Source organism: Mus musculus, chromosome 10, assembly GCF_000001635.26.
Source record: "Mus musculus strain C57BL/6J chromosome 10, GRCm38.p6 C57BL/6J".
Taxonomy (NCBI): domain Eukaryota; kingdom Metazoa; phylum Chordata; class Mammalia; order Rodentia; family Muridae; genus Mus; species Mus musculus.
The window spans coordinates 22,668,709-22,692,382 of record NC_000076.6 but is presented as its reverse complement, the minus strand read 5'-3'; the positions used below and the strand labels follow the sequence as shown (position 1 = coordinate 22,692,382).

Below are 23,674 nucleotides of genomic sequence, written 5' to 3'. Positions count from 1 at the left end.
AGGTTGAGTACATAGCTACATACTGGTTCATTACCAATCTCTCTACTTGTGGGTATATTTGATATTTTCCCACAATAAACATCTTTACAAAGATTATGAGGACATCGATGGGAAAGAGTTCTTACCAGTCACTGTCAGAAATGTCAAAGAGATGAGAAGGTTGACACCCCAGTTCATGCTAGATGTCAGGGCCATGGCGCGGCCTCTAATTCCACCGGGAAAGATCTCACTAAGCACCAACCAAGGCACTAGGACAAAGGAGAAAATGGTGAGACAGAGAAATTAACGAAGACCCTGGACACAAAGAGACCCTCCATGGTCTCTCTCCAAGTCCTGCCTGGCTTTGTGGCAGCAGGTCAAGGCAGACTTTCACTTCCACAGGGCAGCCCTGAGAGTGACATCTCTCCTTTTTCCAACTCAACGGCATAGCCCGGGGTAAGATGGGCAGACAGAAGTCCTAAATTAAATATTGCTCTCAAATTTGATTGTACCAGACTAGACAACTAGATTTTTGGAAGGAGACTCTTCTTGCAATCAAATTGATCAGAGGAATTTTTTTTTTTAATCTGAGAGTGGCAGGCTCTGCTTGCTTAGATTGAGAAGGGCAGAAAATTGCAAATTAACTTGTCTTCTGCTCACAAATTTGATTTGCTCAAACAGGGATGGGATTTTACTGTGGGCTGACTTGGCAAACGCATCTGCATCTTCTCATTTGACCCTCGCCAACCCCGGGCAGGTGAAACCACTGCTTTTTTTTCCATTCATAGAGGAAGAGATTGTGGCTCTGAGGGGTTAATGACTTGCCAAGGCCACAAAGCTCCTAAGTGAAGTGGGGCACGGAACCCTGACCGGGCTTTGAAACTTCCTCTTCGTGTCAACGTGCTTTCTCGGCAATGGCACAGTAAATATGAGTGAAGGAACGTGACGGTAAGTGTGTGAAGGCAGTGGACTGGGCCACCAGATAGAGGACCTGGTAAGTTTAAAGCAGTTGCCAAAATCCCGGGAAATCTCATAATTAAGAATGCCAGGCGTTAAGAAGCAGCTCCTGGCCAGAGTCTACCTGTCCTAGAACATGGAACTGTGATGCCCCACTGAGAGGATCATTATTACAACCAGTCATGTAGCATAAACACCTAGAGTTCTCCATGTTAATGCGCAGTCAAGATAGGCCCTGAGTGTTTAGCCAATGAGCCTCCCTTCCTGGGCATCCCTTCCTGGGCATCCCTTCCTGCAAAAGGTGTTTAACCCCTGATTTACCCTGAGTAAGACTTATCCATTCGCAGCCATCATAAATAAAGCAGTTGTGACGAATAAAGAACATTTCCTTCATCAAGGATGGGGGTGGGAGGGGTCCTCTTTGTCATAAAGAGCCTCACCTAAATCTCCCTGAGAAGGAGAAGGCCAGCCTCTTTTCCATCCCCTCTGTACTCTCAGCACTCACTCAGAACCAAACTGGATTCTGCCAGGTCCTGGGGTCCTGGTCCCAGCCATCATCCCCTTCCTGCCTGTCGCATAGGGGAAGGACAAACTCATAGACCACTGTGCTCAATTCCTGTAGTCCCCAGCAGCATCTGGGTACACAGGAGATTGAGAACCACATCACCTGTCCCAGCCCCTGCTGTTTCTCACCTGGGAAAACACGGACTGGGACCCCTATCTTGGACTATGATCTGCCTTCCCTGAGCCACATGCAGATGTCGCTCTTGGCATCCCAGCAGCGAGGCAGACACGGCAGCCTGACAGATAAGAGAATCTGATGGGACAGAAGGAAGGATTTCCAAAGTACCCAGCCCAGGCACTCTGGAGGGTAGCAAACCCCTTGGAAGGATGCTGTTTCCTGTTGGGAGCCGCGCCCACATTCGCCGTTACAAGATGGCGCTGACAGCTGTGTTCTAAGTGGTAAACAAATAATCTGCGCATGTGCCAAGGGTATCTTATGACTACTTGTGCTCTGCCTTCCCCGTGACGTCAACTCGGCCGATGGGCTGCAGCCAATCAAGGAGTGACACGTCCGAGGCGAAGGAGAATTCTCCTTAAGAGGGACGGGGTTTCGTTTTCTCTCTCTCTTGCTTTTTCGCTCTCTTGCTTTTCTCTCTCTCTTGCTTCTCTCTCTTGCTTCTTGCTCTCTTGCTTCTTGCACTCTGTTCCTGAAGATGTAAGAATAAAGCTTTGCCGCAGAAGATTCTGGTCTGTGGTGTTCTTCCTGGCCGGTCGTGAGAACGCGTCTAATAACAATTGGTGCCGAATTCCGGGACGAGAAAAAAACTCGGGACTGGCGCAAGGAGGATCCCTCATTCCGGAACCAGAACTGCGGATCACGTTTATAAAGGTTCCCGTAACACAGACTGTTGAGAAGGATTCAACTGCCGAATTCAGAACTCATCAGCTGGGGAACGACGGTGATAAAGTGTTCCCATAAAACAGACTGTTGAGAAGGATTCAACTGCCGAATTCAGAACTCATCAGCTGGGGAACGACGGTGATAAAGGTTCCCGTAAAGCAGACTGTTAAGAAGGATTCAACTGTATGAATTCAGAACTTTTCAGCTGGGGAACGAGAGTACCAGTGAGTACAGCTTTACGAGGTAAGCCTGGCCTTGAACTTTCTAACGAAATTCAAGACAGTCTATCAGAAGTAAAGTGGAATATGTTTGGCCTTGAATTTTTTCTGGTGTTAGGAGCCCTTTTGTTCCTTTTCACATGTTATCAAGTGATTAAGATAGGGCTGAAAATTCTAGAGGAAATTCAGGGCAGTCTATCAGAAGTAAAGCGGGGAGAGAGAGTAGGAGCAAGGAGAAACGGTAAGTATACAGGCCTTTCCAAGGGTCTTGAACCCGAGGAAAAGTTTAGGTCAGGTAAGAATACCTGGAGAGAGATTAGAAGAAAAAGAGGAAAAAGGGAAAAGAAGAAAGATCAATTAGCGGAGGTCTCTAGGAAAAGGAGCCTGTGCTCATCGCTGGATGGGCTCGGGGAGCCAGCTCTTAGTAGCTCTGAAGCAGGTGAAGAATTCTCCTCTGAGGAAACAGACTGGGAGGAAGAAGCAGCCCATTACCAGCCAGCTAATTGGTCAAGAAAAAAGCCAAAAGCGGCTGGCGAAGGCCAGTTTGCTGATTGGCCTCAGGGCAGTCGGCTTCAAGGTCCGCCCTATGCGGAGTCCCCGCCCTGCGTAGTGCGTCAGCAATGCGCAGAGAGGCAGTGCGCAGAGAGGCAGTGCGCAGACTCATTCATTCCCAGAGAGGAACAAAGGAAAATACAACAGGCATTTCCGGTCTTTGAAGGAGCCGAGGGTGGGCGTGTCCACGCTCCGGTAGAATACTTACAAATTAAAGAAATTGCTGAGTCGGTTCGTAAATACGGAACCAATGCTAATTTTACCTTGGTGCAGTTAGACAGGCTCGCTGGCATGGCACTAACTCCTGCTGACTGGCAAACGGTTGTAAAAGCCGCTCTCCCTAGTATGGGCAAATACATGGAATGGAAAGCGCTTTGGCACGAAGCTGCACAAGCGCAGGCCCGAGCAAACGCAGCTGCTTTGACTCCAGAGCAGAGAGATTGGACTTTTGACTTGTTAACGGGTCAGGGAGCTTATTCTGCTGATCAGACAAACTACCATTGGGGAGCTTATGCCCAGATTTCTTCCACGGCTATTAGGGCCTGGAAGGCGCTCTCTCGAGCAGGTGAAACCACTGGTCAGTTAACAAAGATAATCCAGGGACCTCAGGAATCCTTCTCAGATTTTGTGGCCAGAATGACAGAGGCAGCAGAGCGTATTTTTGGAGAGTCAGAGCAAGCTGCGCCTCTAATAGAACAGCTAATCTATGAGCAAGCCACAAAGGAGTGCCGAGCGGCCATAGCCCCAAGAAAGAACAAAGGCTTACAAGACTGGCTCAGGGTCTGTCGAGAGCTTGGGGGACCTCTCAGCAATGCAGGTTTAGCGGCTGCCATCCTTCAATCCCAAAACCGCTCCATGAGCAGAAATGATCAGAGGACATGTTTTAACTGCGGAAAGCCTGGGCATTTTAAGAAAGATTGCAGAGCTCCAGGTAAACAGGGAGGGACTCTCACTCTTTGCTCTAAGTGTGGCAAGGGTTATCATAGAGCTGACCAGTGTCGCTCTGTGAGGGATATAAAGGGCAGAGTCCTTCCCCCACCTGATAGTCAATCAACTGATGTGCCAAAAAACGGGTCATCGGGCCCTCGGTCCCAGGGCCCTCAAAGATATGGGAACCGGTTTGTCAGGACCCAGGAAGCAGTCAGAGAGGCGACCCAGGAAGACCCACAAGGGTGGACCTGCGTGCCGCCTCCGACTTCCTACTAATGCCTCAAATGAGTATTCAGCCGGTGCCGGTGGAGCCTATACCATCCTTGCCCCCGGGAACCATGGGCCTTATTCTCGGCCGGGGTTCACTCACCTTGCAGGGCTTAGTAGTCCACCCTGGAGTTATGGATTGTCAACATTCCCCTGAAATACAGGTCCTGTGCTCAAGCCCTAAGGGCGTTTTTTCTATTAGTAAAGGAGATAGGATAGCTCAGCTGCTGCTCCTCCCTGATAATACCAGGGAGAAATCTGCAGGACCTGAGATAAAGAAAATGGGCTCCTCAGGAAATGATTCTGCCTATTTGGTTGTATCTTTAAATGATAGACCTAAGCTCCGCCTTAAGATCAACGGAAAAGAGTTTGAAGGCATCCTTGATACCGGAGCAGATAAAAGTATAATTTCTACACATTGGTGGCCCAAAGCATGGCCCACCACAGAGTCATCTCATTCATTACAGGGCCTAGGATATCAATCATGTCCCACTATAAGCTCCGTTGCCTTGACGTGGGAATCCTCTGAAGGACAGCAAGGGAAATTCATACCTTATGTGCTCCCACTCCCGGTTAACCTCTGGGGAAGGGATATTATGCAGCATCTGGGCCTTATTTTGTCCAATGAAAACGCCCCATCGGGAGGGTATTCAACTAAAGCAAAAAATATCATGGCAAAGATGGGTTATAAAGAAGGAAAAGGGTTAGGACATCAAGAACAGGGAAGGATAGAGCCCATCTCACCTAATGGAAACCAAGACAGACAGGGTCTGGGTTTTCCTTAGCGGCCATTGGGGCAGCACGACCCATACCATGGAAAACAGGGGACCCAGTGTGGGTTCCTCAATGGCACCTATCCTCTGAAAAACTAGAAGCTGTGATTCAACTGGTAGAGGAACAATTAAAATTAGGCCATATTGAACCCTCTACCTCACCTTGGAATACTCCAATTTTTGTAATTAAGAAAAAGTCAGGAAAGTGGAGACTGCTCCATGACCTCAGAGCCATTAATGAGCAAATGAACTTATTTGGCCCAGTACAGAGGGGTCTCCCTGTACTTTCCGCCTTACCACGTGGCTGGAATTTAATTATTATAGATATTAAAGATTGTTTCTTTTCTATACCTTTGTGTCCAAGAGATAGGCCCAGATTTGCCTTTACCATCCCCTCTATTAATCACATGGAACCTGATAAGAGGTATCAATGGAAGGTCTTACCACAGGGAATGTCCAATAGTCCTACAATGTGCCAGCTTTATGTGCAAAAAGCTCTTTTGCCAATGAGGGAACAATTCCCCTCTTTAATTTTGCTCCTTTACATGGATGACATCCTCCTGTGCCATAAAGACCTTACCATGCTACAAAAGGCATATCCTTTTCTACTTAAAACTTTAAGTCAGTGGGGTTTACAGATAGCCACAGAAAAGGTCCAAATTTCTGATACAGGACAATTCTTGGGCTCTGTGGTGTCCCCAGATAAGATTGTGCCCCAAAAGGTAGAGATAAGAAGAGATCACCTCCATACCTTAAATGATTTTCAAAAGCTGTTGGGAGATATTAATTGGCTCAGACCTTTTTTAAAGATTCCTTCCGCTGAGTTAAGGCCTTTGTTTAGTATTTTAGAAGGAGATCCTCATATCTCCTCCCCTAGGACTCTTACTCTAGCTGCTAACCAGGCCTTACAAAAAGTGGAAAAGGCCTTACAGAATGCACAATTACAACGTATTGAGGATTCGCAACCTTTCAGTTTGTGTGTCTTTAAGACAGCACAATTGCCAACTGCAGTTTTGTGGCAGAATGGGCCATTGTTGTGGATCCATCCAAACGTATCCCCAGCTAAAATAATAGATTGGTATCCTGATGCAATTGCACAGCTTGCCCTTAAAGGTCTAAAAGCAGCAATCACCCACTTTGGGCAAAGTCCATATCTTTTAATTGTACCTTATACCGCTGCACAGGTTCAAACCTTGGCAGCCGCATCTAATGATTGGGCAGTTTTAGTTACCTCCTTTTCAGGAAAAATAGATAACCATTATCCAAAACATCCAATCTTACAGTTTGCCCAAAATCAATCTGTTGTGTTTCCACAAATAACAGTAAGAAACCTACTTAAAAATGGGATTGTGGTATATACTGATGGATCAAAAACTGGCATAGGTGCCTATGTGGCTAATGGTAAAGTGGTATCCAAACAGTATAATGAAAATTCACCTCAAGTGGTAGAATGTTTAGTGGTCTTAGAAGTTTTAAAAACCTTTTTAAAACCCCTTAATATTGTGTCAGATTCCTATTATGTGGTTAATGCAGTAAATCTTTTAGAAGTGGCTGGAGTGATTAAGCCTTCCAGTAGAGTTGCCAATATTTTTCAGCAGATACAATTAGTTTTGTTATCTAGAAGATCTCCTGTTTATATTACTCATGTTAGAGCCCATTCAGGCCTACCTGGCCCCATGGCTCTGGGAAATGATTTGGCAGATAAGGCCACTAAAGTGGTGGCTGCTGCCCTATCATCCCCGGTAGAGGCTGCAAAAAATTTTCATAACAATTTTCATGTGACGGCTGAAACATTACGCAGTCGTTTCTCCTTGACAAGAAAAGAAGCCCGTGACATTGTTACTCAATGTCAAAGCTGCTGTGAGTTCTTGCCAGTTCCTCATGTGGGAATTAACCCACGCGGTATTCGACCTCTACAGGTCTGGCAAATGGATGTTACACATGTTTCTTCCTTTGGAAAACTTCAATATCTCCATGTGTCCATTGACACATGTTCTGGCATCATGTTTGCTTCTCCGTTAACCGGAGAAAAAGCCTCACATGTGATTCAACATTGTCTTGAGGCATGGAGTGCTTGGGGGAAACCCAGACTCCTTAAGACTGATAATGGACCAGCTTATACGTCTCAAAAATTCCAACAGTTCTGCCGTCAGATGGACGTAACCCACCTGACTGGACTTCCATACAACCCTCAAGGACAGGGTATTGTTGAGCGTGCGCATCGCACCCTCAAAGCCTATCTTATAAAACAGAAGAGGGGAACTTTTGAGGAGACTGTACCCCGAGCACCAAGAGTGTCGGTGTCTTTGGCACTCTTTACACTCAATTTTTTAAATATTGATGCTCATGGCCATACTGCGGCTGAACGTCATTGTTCAGAGCCAGATAGGCCCAATGAGATGGTTAAATGGAAAAATGTCCTTGATAATAAATGGTATGGCCCGGATCCTATTTTGATAAGATCCAGGGGAGCTATCTGTGTTTTCCCACAGAATGAAGACAACCCATTTTGGTTACCAGAAAGACTCACCCGAAAAATCCAGACTGACCAAGGAAATACTAATGTCCCTCGTCTTGGTGATGTCCAGGGCGTCAATAATAAAAAGAGAGCAGCGTTGGGGGATAATGTCGACATTTCCACTCCCAATGATGGTGATGTATAATGCTCAAGTATTCTCCTGCTTTTTTACCACTAACTAGGAACTGGGTTTGGCCTTGATTCAGACAGCCTTGGCTCTGTCTGGACAGGTCCAGACGACTGACACCATTAACACTTTGTCAGCCTCAGTGACTACAGTCATAGATGAACAGGCCTCAGCTAATGTCAAGATACAGAGAGGTCTCATGCTGGTTAATCAACTCATAGATCTTGTCCAGATACAACTAGATGTATTATGACAAATAACTCAGCAGGGATGTGAACAAAAGTTTCCGGGATTGTGTGTTATTTCCATTCAGTATGTTAAATTTACTAGGACAGCTAATTTGTCAAAAAGTCTTTTTCAGTATATGTTACAGAATTGGATGGCTGAATTTGAACAGATCCTTCGGGAATTGAGACTTCAGGTCAACTCCACGCGCTTGGACCTGTCGCTGACCAAAGGATTACCCAATTGGATCTCCTCAGCATTTTCTTTCTTTAAAAAATGGGTGGGATTAATATTATTTGGAGATACACTTTGCTGTGGATTAGTGTTGCTTCTTTGATTGGTCTGTAAGCTTAAGGCCTAAACTAGGAGAGACAAGGTGGTTATTGCCCAGGCGCTTGCAGGACTAGAACATGGAGCTCCCCCTGATATATGGTTATCTATGCTTAGGCAATAGGTCGCTGGCCACTCAGCTCTTATATCCCACGAGGCTAGTCTCATTGCACGGGATAGAGTGAGTGTGCTTCAGCAGCCCGAGAGAGTTGCAAGGCTAAGCACTGCAATGGAAAGGCTCTGCGGCATATATGAGCCTATTCTAGGGAGACATGTCATCTTTCATGAAGGTTCAGTGTCCTAGTTCCCTTCCCCCAGGCAAAACGACACGGGAACAGGTCAGGGTTGCTCTGGGAAAAAGCCTGTAAGCCTAAGAGCTAATCCTGTACATGGCTCCTTTACCTACACACTGGGGATTTGACCTCTATCTCCACTCTCATTAATATGGGTGGCCTATTTGCTCTTATTAAAAGGATAGGGGGAGATGTTGGGAGCCGCGCCCACATTCGCCGTTACAAGATGGCGCTGACAGCTGTGTTCTAAGTGGTAAACAAATAATCTGCGCATGTGCCAAGGGTATCTTATGACTACTTGTGCTCTGCCTTCCCCGTGACGTCAACTCGGCCGATGGGCTGCAGCCAATCAAGGAGTGACACGTCCGAGGCGAAGGAGAATTCTCCTTAAGAGGGACGGGGTTTCGTTTTCTCTCTCTCTTGCTTTTTCGCTCTCTTGCTTTTCTCTCTCTCTTGCTTCTCTCTCTTGCTTCTTGCTCTCTTGCTTCTTGCACTCTGTTCCTGAAGATGTAAGAATAAAGCTTTGCCGCAGAAGATTCTGGTCTGTGGTGTTCTTCCTGGCCGGTCGTGAGAACGCGTCTAATAACAGTTTCCAACCACGTGATCGTAGCCTGTAAGAAGCTAAATGACAGGTGCAGCCTGGGACTGAGCAGTCAGTCACTTGCCTCTCTTATCACAGTCATGCGCTATGGGGAATCCATCTGCTTTTTTAAAAAAAAGAATTGTATGCAGTACCACCCGGAGCTCGTGTCTCTAGATGCATATGTATCAGAAGATGGCCTAGTCGGCCATCAGTGGAAAGAGAGGCCCATTGGTCGTGCAAACTTTATATGCCTCAGTACAGGGGAGCGCCAGGGCCAAGAAGTGGGAGTGGGTGGATGGGGGAGTGGATGGGGGAGAGTGTGGGGGACTTTTGGGATAGCATTGGAAATGTAAATGAAATAAATACCTAATTTTAAAAAAAAGAATGATGTGAAAACTTGTAAGTGTCCAAGAGAATCTATACCAGGTGACCCTGAAGACCTGCAGAATGATAACAAAAACAGAAGGAAGGTAATTCTTGTAATAAAGACTGGTCCCAGGTAAATGCAGTATACAATTATGTAGAATAGCTTTGTTTGTTCTTTGATAGAGTAGCCTAAGTGCCTGGGTTATAGCTATATGTCTCCATACTAGGCCTAACTTCAGTCCTTAAAGCTAAGCAACCTCCTTCCATACCACTGTTTTCCATGGATATTGATCACAGGGTGAGCTGAGGGGCCTTGAAGGCCTTGGGTTTTAGAAGGCAGAAAAGGAGATAGGAGGGAATATCTTTTCATCTTCTTGTAGAGGAAGGAAATGGCTCAGATCTTCATGGTTCGACCTCCAGCCCTACTTCAACACCTATCCAAAACATCCCCAACTCCACTTCACATCATGATGGCCTCATGGAGGTATTTAATGGCTGAGTGTTGTCGAGTTCCTCAGAACCACATTGACCTCAAATGAGAGTGAGCTGATTTGGCCATCATAGTTCCGGGAAGTGGTGGGTACCACCAAGACAAATGGGGACATGATGTAGCACAGAATACTTATCTAGCATGAAAGAAGCTTTGTGCTTGATCCACACTATCATATAAACCAGGTGTGATGGTTTGTATATACTTGGCCCAGGGAGTGGCACTATTAGGAGGAATGGCCTTGTTGGAGTAGGTGTGTCACTGTGGGTGTGGGTTTAAGACCCTCACCCTAGCTGCCTGGGAGTCAGTCTTCTACTAGCAACCTTCAGATGAAGATGTAGAACTCTCAGCTCCTCCTGCACCATGCCTCCCTGGATGCTGCCATGTTCCCACCTTGATAATACTGAGCTGAATCTCTGACCTATAAGCCAGCCCCAATTAAATGTCCTTTATAAAACTTGCCGTGGTCATGGTGTCTGTTCACAGCAGTAAAACCCTAAGACAGAAGTTGGTACCGAGGACTGGGGTATTGCTGTGAGAGGCCTGGCCATGCTTTTGTTTAGAAAAATATAGATTTGGGGACTTTGGATTTGGAAAGCAGTGGAATGCTCTAAATGGGGCTTACTCGGCTATCCTAGTAGGAATATGGAAGATTTTGTTGCTGTTTGAACTGTGCAGAACAGGCCCAAGAGGTGTCCGAGAAGAATTTCAGTATGTGGCACAGAGACTATTTTTGTGGTATTTTTGTGGAAAATGTTGTTGTTTTTTGCCCTTGTCTGAAGATTCTACCTGAAGTTAAGGTAAAGAGACTTCTATTAATTGCACTGACAAAGCAAGTCTCAAAAAAGCCCAGCAGAGACTTTATTCTCTGGTTAAGTCTCATGAAGAGCCTTTTGAACAAGTGTAGCAAGTTTAGAAAGGAAAAATATAAAATATATGGTTCGAGTGTTGAAGTGAAATGGTGTCTGTTCACGGCAGTAAAACCCTAACACACCACGCATGGTGCCACACGTCTGTAATGCCAGGTGGAGGCACGTGAACCAGAAGTTCAAGGTGATCCTCAGCTACACATGAGTTCAAGGCCATCCTAGAAAACGTGGGCCTCCATCTCAAAGAGAACAAATCGGGTGGAGGTGCACAGCACTGGTGGTAGGTTGCAGGTGCTGAGTCTGAAGTGAGGGGACTTGTCCTAAAAAAACTAAAAACATTCAGAAACTCTACACCACACAGACAGTGCGGCAGTTAAACCAAGCCCTGGGGCCATTTCACCAGCCCGAGTAATGAACTGAAGATTAGAAAATAAACTTCCCTCAGTGTGTGTTCTGGTGGGAGCTTGTCCGTCAAGCCCTGAGCCTGACATTTCCAAAAATAAAGAGCATCTTTCTGAAGCTGCTGCTTTACTTCAAGTCGAATGGGAAGAACTCAAGACCCAATGTCTTGGCTGATACAATACTGACAAAATTGGATGCCGTAGCAATTGTCAAATGAATGTTTAACCATCCCAATATAGAGCCTGAGCAATTAAATAAGGAGGATATTATTTTAATGGTGATGACGGAACTGTAAAAATCCCAAGCTTTCAAACCCCGGGAAAGGTTTATTTATTCTGAAATAAAATTCAGAATGCAATGGCAAGAATGGCTTCCTGTATCAGACAGGAGCAAGACAGAGCAAGAGTCTTTGTGTCCTGATAGTCTCTAGAAAGATGCTATGCATGCGCAAGACAGAAGGAACAGAAGAGCACGGCCTCAGTATACAGGGAAAGCACAAACAAATGACCCAGCCTGTGGGCATCCAGGACAGTGATCTCTATAAAAACAAGAAGTGAAATGTTTTCCTTTTAGCATCAATGACGAGGGCCCATTTTCTCTCCAAAGAAAATCAATCTGCCGCCACATGGAAGGGCTCTTTTTCACTGACACGGGAAGAAAGGGGCATTCTCTTTGAACACCCTCTTTCTTCCCTCCCCTAATGATAGGCGAGCAGAAGATATATTGTCCTGTTTGCTCTATAGAGTACTCACAACACACAAACACAACAGGACTGTGTATGTTGCCACTGCCACTCAACAGGCATAAAACATCTCTCCTTGACTCTGTTATTCAATCCCTGTCTTACCATTACAGAACTACTTCAGCAAGTGTGCCCCTGTAAATGCCAGAGTCTGCAATGTCCCTAATGTTGCTCTATATCACAGTTCCCAATGACTGGAAATCTGAGCTTGGGAGCAGGGAGCAGGGGAAGACCAGAGTCAGTAGTCACTAACAGCTATGCAACCCCTATATCGAATGGTGTCAGATCATCAGGGTCCCACAAGAATTTGCCAGATTTAGATAAGTCTACAGACACGGTGTTTACAGCCACATAGAGTGACAAGTGACATAAAATGCCCATGAGGGAGGGCATTCTTGTCACTCTGTGAGGACTCAGCCTCAGGTTAGGAGGGATAATAGAAATAACTTTCTGTCCCACGTAAATCACTCTGAGCATTTCCGGCTTCCTACCTACTCTGGCCACTGCTCGTTTTTCCTACAGAACCTGTCGTTTAACCCACTATGCTCTCAGATATAAATCCTACAGTTCTCTGGGCATGAATTTTTCCTGAAACACCTGTCCTGTGAATTCAAGAGTCTGAAAGACTCACTGAGGTCTTCAAACTCCTGCCAGAGACCTACCAGCTTCGGAGGGAGTTCCACACTTGGGGTGCAAAGAGCTCAGATACTGGCTCTGCCGAAGGACCCATCCCCGAGCGCGAGCGAGGGAGCGAGCGTGTGCGGCAGAAGTAAATGCAGATCCCGTGGTTTCGTTGCCTTTTCAAGCAGTACAGGCCACACCTAGCTTTCCTGCAAAGAGCTGCCTAGAATGCGAACAGGAACAGACGTGTGCTGCCCAGGTGCTCTTGCAACCAAATGCTTGGATCCTGAGACATCGGCTCTTAACAACAGACTCTGGTAGGCCACCAGCTCCGACATCAGGAGCTTTCGTGCTGTTGGCTGTGTAGTCTCACTTTCCTCAGCCTCCCTGAGTTGTGACACCCATGGTCTTTTGTAAAAGAAATACTTTATTCATGAATATTATCTTAAACTGCTTAGATTTCAAGCCAAGACAGGCAATGGAATAAAACATCTGTGTTTCCCAAATAAGGACTCATAATCAAAATCAACCAGAATAATTTTTTTTCAGGAAAGTATGTTAGCAGAATGACTCTTAAAATGAAATGAAATTAAAAACTAATCCCTCTTTATTTTTAGACAGGGTCTCACCATGTAACTCTTCTCACTACGTAGACCACGCTGGTCTGAAACCATCATCTACCTCTGCCTCCCAAGTGCTAGAATTAAAGGTGTGTTCATGCCTAGCTAAAATCTAGACCCTCTCCCTGCCCCTTTTACCAGGCACCAAAAAGAACAGGAAAGCTCTGTGGGGCTTCAACTGCTCTCACTTGTGTAGTCGGCAAAGTCACTTGAAGTTTGAAAAAAGTGAGTCTTTTGTTACTTATAATTTATATTAACATTTTAATCATAAATTTACATGATAGCAGAGGATGGTGCACTGTCCAGCATATTCAGGTCCTAGTCATTGGTCTTCTAGATGCTTCCAGTGGAATGCAACGGCATCCCAATTGGATGCCCTCTTTTACACATGAGTATAGTATTGAGCCCACTGACTATAACACAAGCCCGAGAGAAAGACTTTTAGTGCCAGTCCTGAGCAACTCAGTGAAAAATGTTATGAACTGAAACTGTCCTTTAATTTTACATATTCAAAGGCAGATTAAGACTCCCCCCCGAATATATTAACACTCTAATTAGTACAAAAGAGGACAAAATGAGAGCAGCATCTCAAAATGTTTAGAAATCACCGAACATAAAAGAACCACAAGTACCTGTAAGAGATGCATGGAACACTGTTGTTTATTGGTTTCTGTGGGTGAATGCCATTTATTTATAGAGGAATGCATTTTTTTCTACCTTTGAAATGGATAGAATTTACTATTCTCAATAATAAAATAGGTGTTGAGTGGAAGGAATTCAGTGTGAGCAAATTAACAAGGAGTGCTTCTTGAGATGGTCTGCCAGCGGGTGATTTGATTACGTCATCCGTTATTTTTCTGTTGAAAGCAAATCATTGGAGATGAAAGGACTATTATCTTAGTCGTGAGTCACTTCTCAACACCTACATTAATTTTTTTATCAGTGTTCTTCAGCTTTTATTGTTCATTGTATGTATAATAATACATATTACTTCTCATGAAGTCATAAATGAGCTTTCTTTTAAACGGAGTCTCTATGACTGAAGAGCTAGGAAGGGGCAGTTTTACTGTGTTGTTTACTCTGTATGTTGTGTGCTGTGTTAACGGTGTATGTTAGTGGATACACCGCCCATATGTACACAAGTGGAAGCCAGAGCACAGTGTTGATCATCTTCCTCCAGACTTGATTGCCTTGACACTCCATGTTTAGACTGAACTGTCTAGGCTGGCTGGCTAATCAGCTCTCAGGACCTGTCTTTGCTCACCAGAGCTGACATTATGAGGACCAATGCATTCAGTCATACTTGGGTTTTTGCATGGATACTGGGGATTCGAACCCACTGAGCCATTTCCCAGGCCCTGTTTTATGCTTCTTATTTTTGAGATAGAGTCTTGTGTAGATGATCCTGCACCCCTGCTCCTTCTGCCTCTACTTTCCGTGTGGTGGGATTACAGACATGTGCCACTGTATCTGGCTTAGAAAGGACAACAAATTAAGAAATATATTGTTGTTATTTTTGTTGTTGTTCTCAAAGATGAATCTTTGGAAAGTGACTCCCTTTATAGTATCTTGGAGGACCCTCATAGAGTGTAGTGCATATACCATGATAAGACAGAAGTGGCACTCCATATACAGACAAACATAAAAGCAATGACAGGCAAGGAATTTCTCTTTTCTGGTTTAAGCCTGAATGATGTGGCACTTGAAGTACTGTTGTATACAGACACACTAGTCTGTACTCTGCTGCCTTCATTATTGGTGCTACGATTAGGAAGCTATTATGGTTTTCAATGCTCCAAAGGCTCCTTGGAACGATTCTTAAATGTGTTCAGGAAAACAGCTAAACCACCAATGAATGTCTGTGCTTATTAAGACCACATTAAAAGTTCAATGTGCTTCTTTAATGTCTGTGATATCCAGGATTTACAGTGTTCCAAAACAAAAGATTATAATGGGGGCACTGACTGGAAGCCAAACATAACTTGTGCGAGCAGTTACTGATGGTTACAGAAGGGATGGTGCCGTTCCTCCACGCGTTTATCTTTGCTCCTACGCAGCAAAGAGCTCTGTGGTTCCTTCAGTATCACAAATGCATCATCTAACTCTAAAGAGGAAGCAGGACTTCATTAGCCTGATGCCCAGGTTTCTTTAAGTTCGCCTCTGTGCCTGAACACAAAGTTAGTGGACCACTCTGCAGGTATGACATACCTTGAACCTAACACTGGAGCGTGAAACAAGTCACTCAGTCAAATCAACCTAGCTAACTGGGGAGGAAAAAGCAGAGAACTGTGCGGATGTGGGTCAGATCTGAAAGGGGGGGGGGGAGAAACCTGTTTTAAAGATATTAAAGGGAGTTAACACTTAACGCACCCACTGTGTGGATATTGTTATACAATGCCCACATTTGATGGTCAAATTCTACTGTTTAAAAGATAATTTATGTAATGTGTTTGGTGGAGGGAGATGAAGACCTGAAAGCCTTTGAGGGTGATGGTTTTGAGCACTGGGGGCCTGGGGCCCAGGAGGAAATGTAAAGCTGACCAAGATCTCTTATGAAACACAAGATGCACTTCTGGAATGTCAGCCTTTGTCTTGAACCCAGCATGGGTTTGGCATGAAGCAGCGAAGTAAACTTCCAAATTAGAACCTGCTGTCCACATGCCTGGAATTGTCATAAGCCCAGGCTGTGTATGCATCACATGAGCAGCGGGTTTCGGAGAGAGCCAGAGTCGTCTGGATACAACCCCGAAGTTTAAATGTTTTGGCAGGTGACTCTCCTGCTCCCCGCTGATACCGTCCTCCCAAAGGCTGCATCAGTTCTGCAAGGTGAAACAAACCAGGGCTAGGCGGGAGTGTTGGGAGCTCTCAAACAGAGGTCTCATGACAATTCTCAGCGATACATGTAAGCTGGGGACGATTTCCGCGTGTGTCTGGCAGGCATTCCTTCTTGTCCAGGAGCAGTAGCTCTGACAGATCTTTGCTACAGACCCACTAAGGTGCCTATTACATACAACACAGCTAAATCATCTCTGAAGAAAGGGGCAGCTTTGATTATTGCTAAGTAACTGTAATGCCTCCAGGGAAGGAAACAGATTGGCATATGGTCTGTGTTATCCAAGATTTGCGTTTTCCAAGTTCTGGACTCCTCTCTCAGGTGACCCAACATCTGTGCAGAACTTTTATAAATAATCCAGTTGATCTATGGGGCTTGAGTATCTACCATAAGTGCTGATAGCCTCAATGTTCTATGAATAATAAATAGCCTTATGTCCTGACTAAGGAATCTAACCTGTTAGCTGGCAAGTGGGAAAAACCGCAGCACCTTTCCAGTTACTGACACTTTAATTGCCTGTGGCTAGGGTATGTCTTCCATTACAGTTATTAACTGTACTTGCCCTCCACACCAGGGGAATCCAGTGGGATTTTTAAGGCTAAGATAATGCATGAAAATATGTCTACAAGCTCTAATACTAATCAGGTAAAAAAAAAAGGGGGGGGGATAATAATAACCTTTTCAAGACCCAGGTTTAGACTGTCACATAATTCTCTTAGGAAAAAAATTACAAAGGAATTGCTTCATATTTGATTTAACTGGGCACAGTGGTCCATGCCTTTAATCTCAGCAGTGAGGGCAGCTGAGGCAGGAAGATATGTATGTGAGGCCGGCCTACGCTACAAAGTAAGAGTCAGTCTCAAAAATAAATAAGTAAATAAATAAATAAGCAGATAAATTAAAAATGGAGAATATTAGATTACAGGTGTCACATTAAATCATCTGTGCACAGGTGTAATGAAAGTAAAAGTAAAAATGGCTCAGTGGAGAAAGGGGCCTGCCACCAACCCTGACGGCCTGAGTTCAATCCCCAGGACCCACACATGCAAAAAGGAGAGAACTGACCCCAAAAGTTGTCTTCTGATGTCTGAATGTGCACATATGTGAGCAGCACGCACACACACACACACACACACACACACACACACACACAGAGAGAGAGAGAGAGAGAGAGAGAGAATTTAAAGAAATGAAAATGGAAATAAAATAAATCATCAATTAAAAAAAAAAACTAAAGTCACAATGACTAGTCCATGATACTGCTAAACTCAAATCTCTTTTTAAAAGGGAAACTAGGTCTCATACTTGGAGAACAAAATGGAAAAACTTAGAAATTGTCATTTTTGTCTAGTGCCCTAAAAATGCCCTTGATTTTAAATGTAACCTTCCGTGGGCGTCGGCTGCCTTTACCCAAGACTGAGTATGATTAGTGAAGCAGGAGTTCTGACCCAATGAAAGGAGGCTCCGTGGGAGGCACAGCTCCCCCCTGCCCCTCCTAGATGCCAGGGCTGACTCTCAACCACAGCAAGTCAGTCCCACAGCACAGGGCCCGGCCGTGGCCACAGACACTGAGAGTCTGGATTAAGAGCACAGGTTTAGACAGGCAAACATTCGTGGTCCTCAGCTGGACTTACATCTTTTACTCCCACCAGCTGGCATGGTTTTCTGTAAAAACCTGTCCAGACTCCTGGAACACCTTGACTACAGGCGAGCCACCTTACCCAAAGCTCCAGGTCCATTTCTATAGTGTCCATCCGACTGAATGCAGAGGTCACTGAAGCTGACAGTGATGTCGTAGAACAATACCGTGGGCAGTCCTAGGGGAATCAGTACTGTCAGGATCTAAACCTCTCGCATCTAGACCATGATCGGAATTGATGCCATTTGCCCAAGGCCACCTTGTGTGCCAGAGACTAAATGAAGGGCATGTGGTACAGATTGCTTCTTTTCAGTGTGCTATTATAGTGAGAGGTAGATACTACCACCCCATTGTTCAGATTAGCAAACTGAGAATTTTGAGAGATGAACTTGTTTGTCCAAATTCCCACGCTATGGAGCTGAGATTGAAGCGAGGAAGTCCCAGGCAAAAATCCCATCCAAAGCCTAGCACTGTGTCAGACAGACTCAATGAGCTTCTTTGACATCCTCCTAATCTCTCCTGCTCGTGTCTATCCTCAAGGACACTTGGCCTGCCACCATTTATCCTGCTTAAAACTCCCCTCTTCCAGATACTCACACAACTTTCTCTGAACAAAGCTTGCCCCAGTTTTACAGGTCATGGGCAGAGGAGCCATCGCCTGCACATCCCTACCTAAAGAAGCCCTTCTCCAAGGACACCCCTCCTTTTGGCTCTTTTTACTCTCTTTGCCTCCATCTAAACCGAACTCGTCCCGTGGTCTCCCCCATCCACATCTGAATGTCTGTGCCATGTATGTCATGCTGAGTCATGTCACCCTGGGAACGGACGAATGAAGAGTTCCCACCACGTTCTCTCTCACCTCTTCCTAGCCCTTTCTATCTGCTTCTTCCTGCCAATATGGCACTCCAGAGTAGGTAGACAATATAGGAAGAGATTCTCTAGTGTCAGCTGTCATTTGGTGTCACCTGTCATTCGGTTTTTGGCCTGATGTTCTACTTGAACACGTGAAACAAACATAGTCTAATGGTGGCAGTCCCAGCCTTGTTACCTAGCTTAATACATGACCTGGAGAAAAATCCCTTACATCTGCTCCTGGAGAAGAGACTTATGAATGAGAGAAGGTATAACTAATTTATTGCGGACATATGGAATTTTGGGTTAGAAAGCCATGAAGAGAGTAGTCACACATGGCTCCTGGATGACACTCTAGAGTGGACAATGTCAGAAACCTTGACAGCTGAGCTTATCAGAGAAAAGCCAGGGGGAACAGGTTGTTAAGAAAAAATAAACTATGCTGGCGTATGGACCAAATGTATAAGAGATATGATTATAGGAGACCCAAACCCATGTAGGAGTGGAGGCCAACCGCCATGACATAGAATGAGGAGTGGCCTGAAAACAACACATTACTGTTCTATACAGCATGCTGTCTGTATGTATGCTGGCCGTAGATCATCATATGGTGATTTATGTCGGTGAATACAGATGTACAAAGATGTCCTCCCCAAAGGAACAAGGACAGACAGACAGATAGACAGACAGAAGTAGAGGGAGAGAGAGAGAGAGAGAGAGAGAGAGAGAGAGAGAGAGAGAGAGAATAACCACACATTTGTTTCTAAGTTACAGTGGGTATTGTCGGCAAAAGCGAATATATCCACAAATGTTACCTCAGATGAACTCATGACATAATGACAACAGGCCCTGAGCCTTGGCTCCTCTTTACTTGTGGAGTAAGTAGATGTTCTCATCATATCAGGAGTTTGTGATTATGTGCTTAAAAAAATAAAATTCCCAGCCAGCCACTAAAAGGAGCTAAAATGGATGAGAACACCTTGAACACGCACCGGAGAGTCTGGTTAGAGTTTTGAACCTATGTTGAAGGGCAGGTGTTAATAATCAACTATTTAATAAATGTCATGAGTAATGGCAATGGGGTTCATGTCCTGATTTAATTCTGCACAAGAATCCTACTATCAGCTACACAGAAGTGAACAAGCCTCTTTTCCTCTTAAGTTCTATGAACCCCTTCAGCAGATGGCGGAAGCCAGTGCTCGCCTTAGAATGCCATTTTAAGTACACACAAGGAAGTATTCAATGTTACTTGATGCCACATGTAGGTCCCCTCCTCTGAAATTCTACATCCTAAAGCAACCTTGTTATTTTGCAGCTAGAAAACTAGAGGAGCCGAGTGGGATGACTTGAGGCATACACTTTAACCTAAGAATAGAAACACTTTCCTGGCAGAAGAAAGCCACGCTATAATCTAATATAATTAAAGAATGCTGCCCTAAGCCAACTCACACTTAAGAAGATTTAATAAGGATGGTTTAATCTTCCTTTCAATGTTGCTTTAGAACAACAAGTACTTTCCCCTTTATGCCTCTACTTATACAAAGGATTTGTTTGTTTTACAAGCAATAAACTCTCTAACCCCCATAGTTGAGCAATAATCACACCAGGCTAATAAGTTTTATAATGCAGTTAAAATCTGGTATGAAAAGCTTGTTCCTAATAACATTTTTAAAGCTCTAACTGGTTCTTGCAGTTTATGACAATGCCCTACAATACGATTTTGAGTATTGAAGTGGAATCCCCTATGAATGTTTTCATTAGGAGAGAAAAAGAAATGATGGTATGAATATAGACATGAGTGATTGGCTCTTTGCAAAAATAAACAAAGGGTAATTCTTTAGATCGTTCTGAAGACACAAGGAAAATCTCTGTCCCCAAGCTGTGTGAGAGATGACTGGTCATGTCAGGAGAGTTGATACAGATGCTGGCCTCTCTCACAGCATGATGCAGTCTTACATGAACACCCAAGTCGGCCCTTGGAGGGGCCGTTCAGAGTTAGATACAATGGGATGAGAGTTAACCCGTTCTCAGACCCCAAACACCTTCAGTCCTCAGCTTCCTCACCCAGTGGCAATACCAGGGACCTAGAAAGTTCTGAAAGAGACTTACTCCTCCATATAGTGGCAAAACAAACCAAGCCAAGGTGTCCAAGAAAATCCAGGGTGACTTTCAGAACTCTGTGTCCAGCTATTTAGGATTTAACAAAGACATGCCCTGGCTGCCTCCCACCAGTTGGTTCTGAACATGACTGTCTCCCAGCCTCTTTTCTTAGGCAAAAACAGATCAATTTTTAAAAGTTGTACCCAAGTGATGTGTTTAATTGTTCTACAGAAAGTCTCATGCCAGGTGTCCGGCAGCAGGAGGGCTTGCTTTGGCTGTGGAGCACTCCTAAGTTACTGGGTCCTTTGCCTGCCCACTTTGAGCTGACTCTGAGCTCCTGCCTTGGTTTAAAAATCTTTCCCCAGCTCCCTTCACAATCCGTATGTAGCCTAGAATGGTTTACAAGCAGAATTATAAGGTGATAACATTAAAAAAGAACAGAAATAAAACCCACAAGATGTGATTTCCTTGTTCCAAGAATGGATGATCTAGTAGCTGTGCTTCAATTAATAGAGCAGAAGGAATGAACAGAAGCAATACAAGCTGTCAAAGACTGAGTTACACTGTTGCCCTGTCCTTCACAGTGGTACTGTGCTCCTCAGCATCTAATACAAGCTGTCAGTCAAAGACTGAGTTACACTGTTGGCCTGTCTTTCACAGTGATACTGTGCCCATTAGCATTCAAGGCTATTGGCTCAGTTGACATGCACCTCTTCTCTCCAACAGATGCCACAGGTACTACTATGCCCATTTCATAGAGTGAAAACAACTGAGAATATATGCAGCTTGTTAGTCACATAGCCAGTAAATTAAAGAGCTGGAATTAGAACCCAGAAGTTCTGGTTTTTAATTCAGTCTCTTTAAATCCCAGACTGAGTTACTGTACATTTGACATACATTAATGACTCATACAAACAGAGGCCTTTTACGAATTTGAGTGGATGCATAGAGGAAATTTTCATGAATCCTCAGAGGTAGGAAAGGTTGTGATTAAGTAGAGGGGGGGGTTAGATGTGTTCGGTGTTTATGGCTAGGGTAATGAGGAATGGGAAATAAAGAAGCTCTAAGGGATGGGGCATTCCCTTGCCATGCCTGCACTAACACTAACAGTGCACGCTATGCAGAGTTTTCAGTGTATCTCTATGGGAATGATGGCTCCAGAGCACGTTATAGTCTCCAGTGTAGCGAACTACACAGATGCACTGATACCCTTCAGGGATATGATGGAAGGCCCTGAAAAGCTGAGTTTTCGGGATTTGGGCTATAATGGTAGAGAGTGCGGGGTCAGCTAAAGGAGTCTGGGTCTATAGACCTCACGCTCTGTGACCTCAGGATCCTTGGCAGTTTATTTCCTTTCCACCAAAAAAGTGAAAATAATCTACCATCCTCCTTTCACCCTGGACAGTGGTCAGTTTCTCTAAAACGGTACCAAGCAGGCATGCGAGGAAGACGGATGGCTATGAGCAAGGTCTGTAATGGAACTATTGGGAGACTCTTGGTATCTAGGAGTAACATCGAGCTAGGCCAGGATGGCAGAGATAGAAAAGAAACAGATACAGGATCCACTGTTGAGGAACAGCTCAAATGTTTGGTCACTGACTGAACTATGAAAAAAGCCCGAAACATCAACCCTGAGGAGCGGCAAGGGTGGCAACCTCCTGGGAGAAATGGTGACATGAAGATAAAAACGCCAGCCCAGGCTCTTGACATCACCATGGCTATCAACAATGTCCCCTTATAGGTCATACGGAACACAGAATTTGGCCAGATCTATTTTTTTTTAAAGATTTATTTATTATTATATGTAAGTACACTGTAGCTGTCTTCAGACACACCAGAAGGGGGAGTCAGATCTTGTTACGGATGGTTGTGAGCCACCATGTGGTTGCTGGGATTTGAACTCTGGACCTTCGGAAGAGCAGTCGGGCGCTCTTACCCACTGAGCCATCTCACCAGCCCCAGATCTATTTTTAGAACTTCCCCAAGACCATGCACAGGGGAAACACGGCCATTTTTCTGCAGATGGCCAGCATCCTCAGCCCTGATGGGAAGACATGGGAGCAGGTTACGTTTCTTCCCACACACTCCTAGTTTGCTATGGCAAGAATTGATTTTGTGCCGGGCAGTGTTGGCACACGCCTTTAATCCCAGCACTTGGAAGGCAGAGGCAGGTGGATTTCTGAGTTCGAGGCCAGCCTGGTCTACAGAGTGAGTTCCAGGACAGCCAGGGTTACACAGAGAAATCCTGTCTCGAGAAAAAACAAAAGAGGAGGAGGAGGAGGAGGAGGAGGAGGAGGGGGAATGGGGGGGAGGAGGGGGAGGAGGAGGAGGAGCAGGAGGAGGAGGAGGAGGAGAAGGGAGAAGGAGAAAAGGAGAAGGGAGAAGGAGAATTGATTTTGCTTTCTTTCTACTCTGATATAAGTTTCTTTCCTACTCTGCAGAGATTCCAGGCCATGAGTAAATAGACAACCACAACCTTCCACACCTGTCTCTGCCAGCTTCTCTCCATAGCCCTGATTACTCAGTCTTTTCCTTTGCCTCTTACTAACCTTTGCTTTTTGAGCTTCTCCCAGTTGTGTGCTGCCTGACCCCTATAAGAAATCTATCCAGGCTGTGGCGGTGGCTCAGTGGGTAGAGCATCTACAAGCTCAGTGTTCATACGGTGAGATCCAAGGTGGAGCCATTCAAGGTGGAGAATTCCCCAGATGCTGGTACTTCAGAGCCTTTAATAACAGAGAGATTCTGTAGCAAACGAAGATGGGAAAGATGGCTACTCAAGGCTGTCCTCTGACCTCTATATGAATGCTGTGACACATATGGTTTGGCACACATGCACACAAACACACAAACGCACACACGCATGTACACATACGCACGCACAGTGGTGAGATGTAAAAAATCAATAAAAAGCTCTGTCTGCTCATCGCCCAGAGTGATCACGCCCTAGCGCAGTAACCCTCACGGCCACAGGCAGCACCCCAGG

General features: G+C 45.0%; 1 protein-coding gene across 4 annotated transcripts in view; it reads right to left on the bottom strand.

Annotated features, from left to right (window-relative positions):
• Slc2a12 (solute carrier family 2 (facilitated glucose transporter), member 12) overlaps window positions 1–23,674 on the bottom strand; it is a 58,891-nt gene that overhangs the window by 11,498 nt on the left and 23,719 nt on the right. For 2 of the 4 annotated variants that reach the window (NM_178934.4, XM_006512773.4), the window contains exon 3: window positions 126–248. The exons of 1 other annotated variant lie outside the window; for it this stretch is intronic. In NM_178934.4, coding sequence (NP_849265.2) covers window positions 126–248 — 123 coding nt within the window. Of the gene's footprint in view, window positions 1–125; window positions 249–23,063; window positions 23,434–23,674 lie in introns of those variants that run through there. One more of the 4 variants, XM_006512774.4, reaches the window with a different exon arrangement.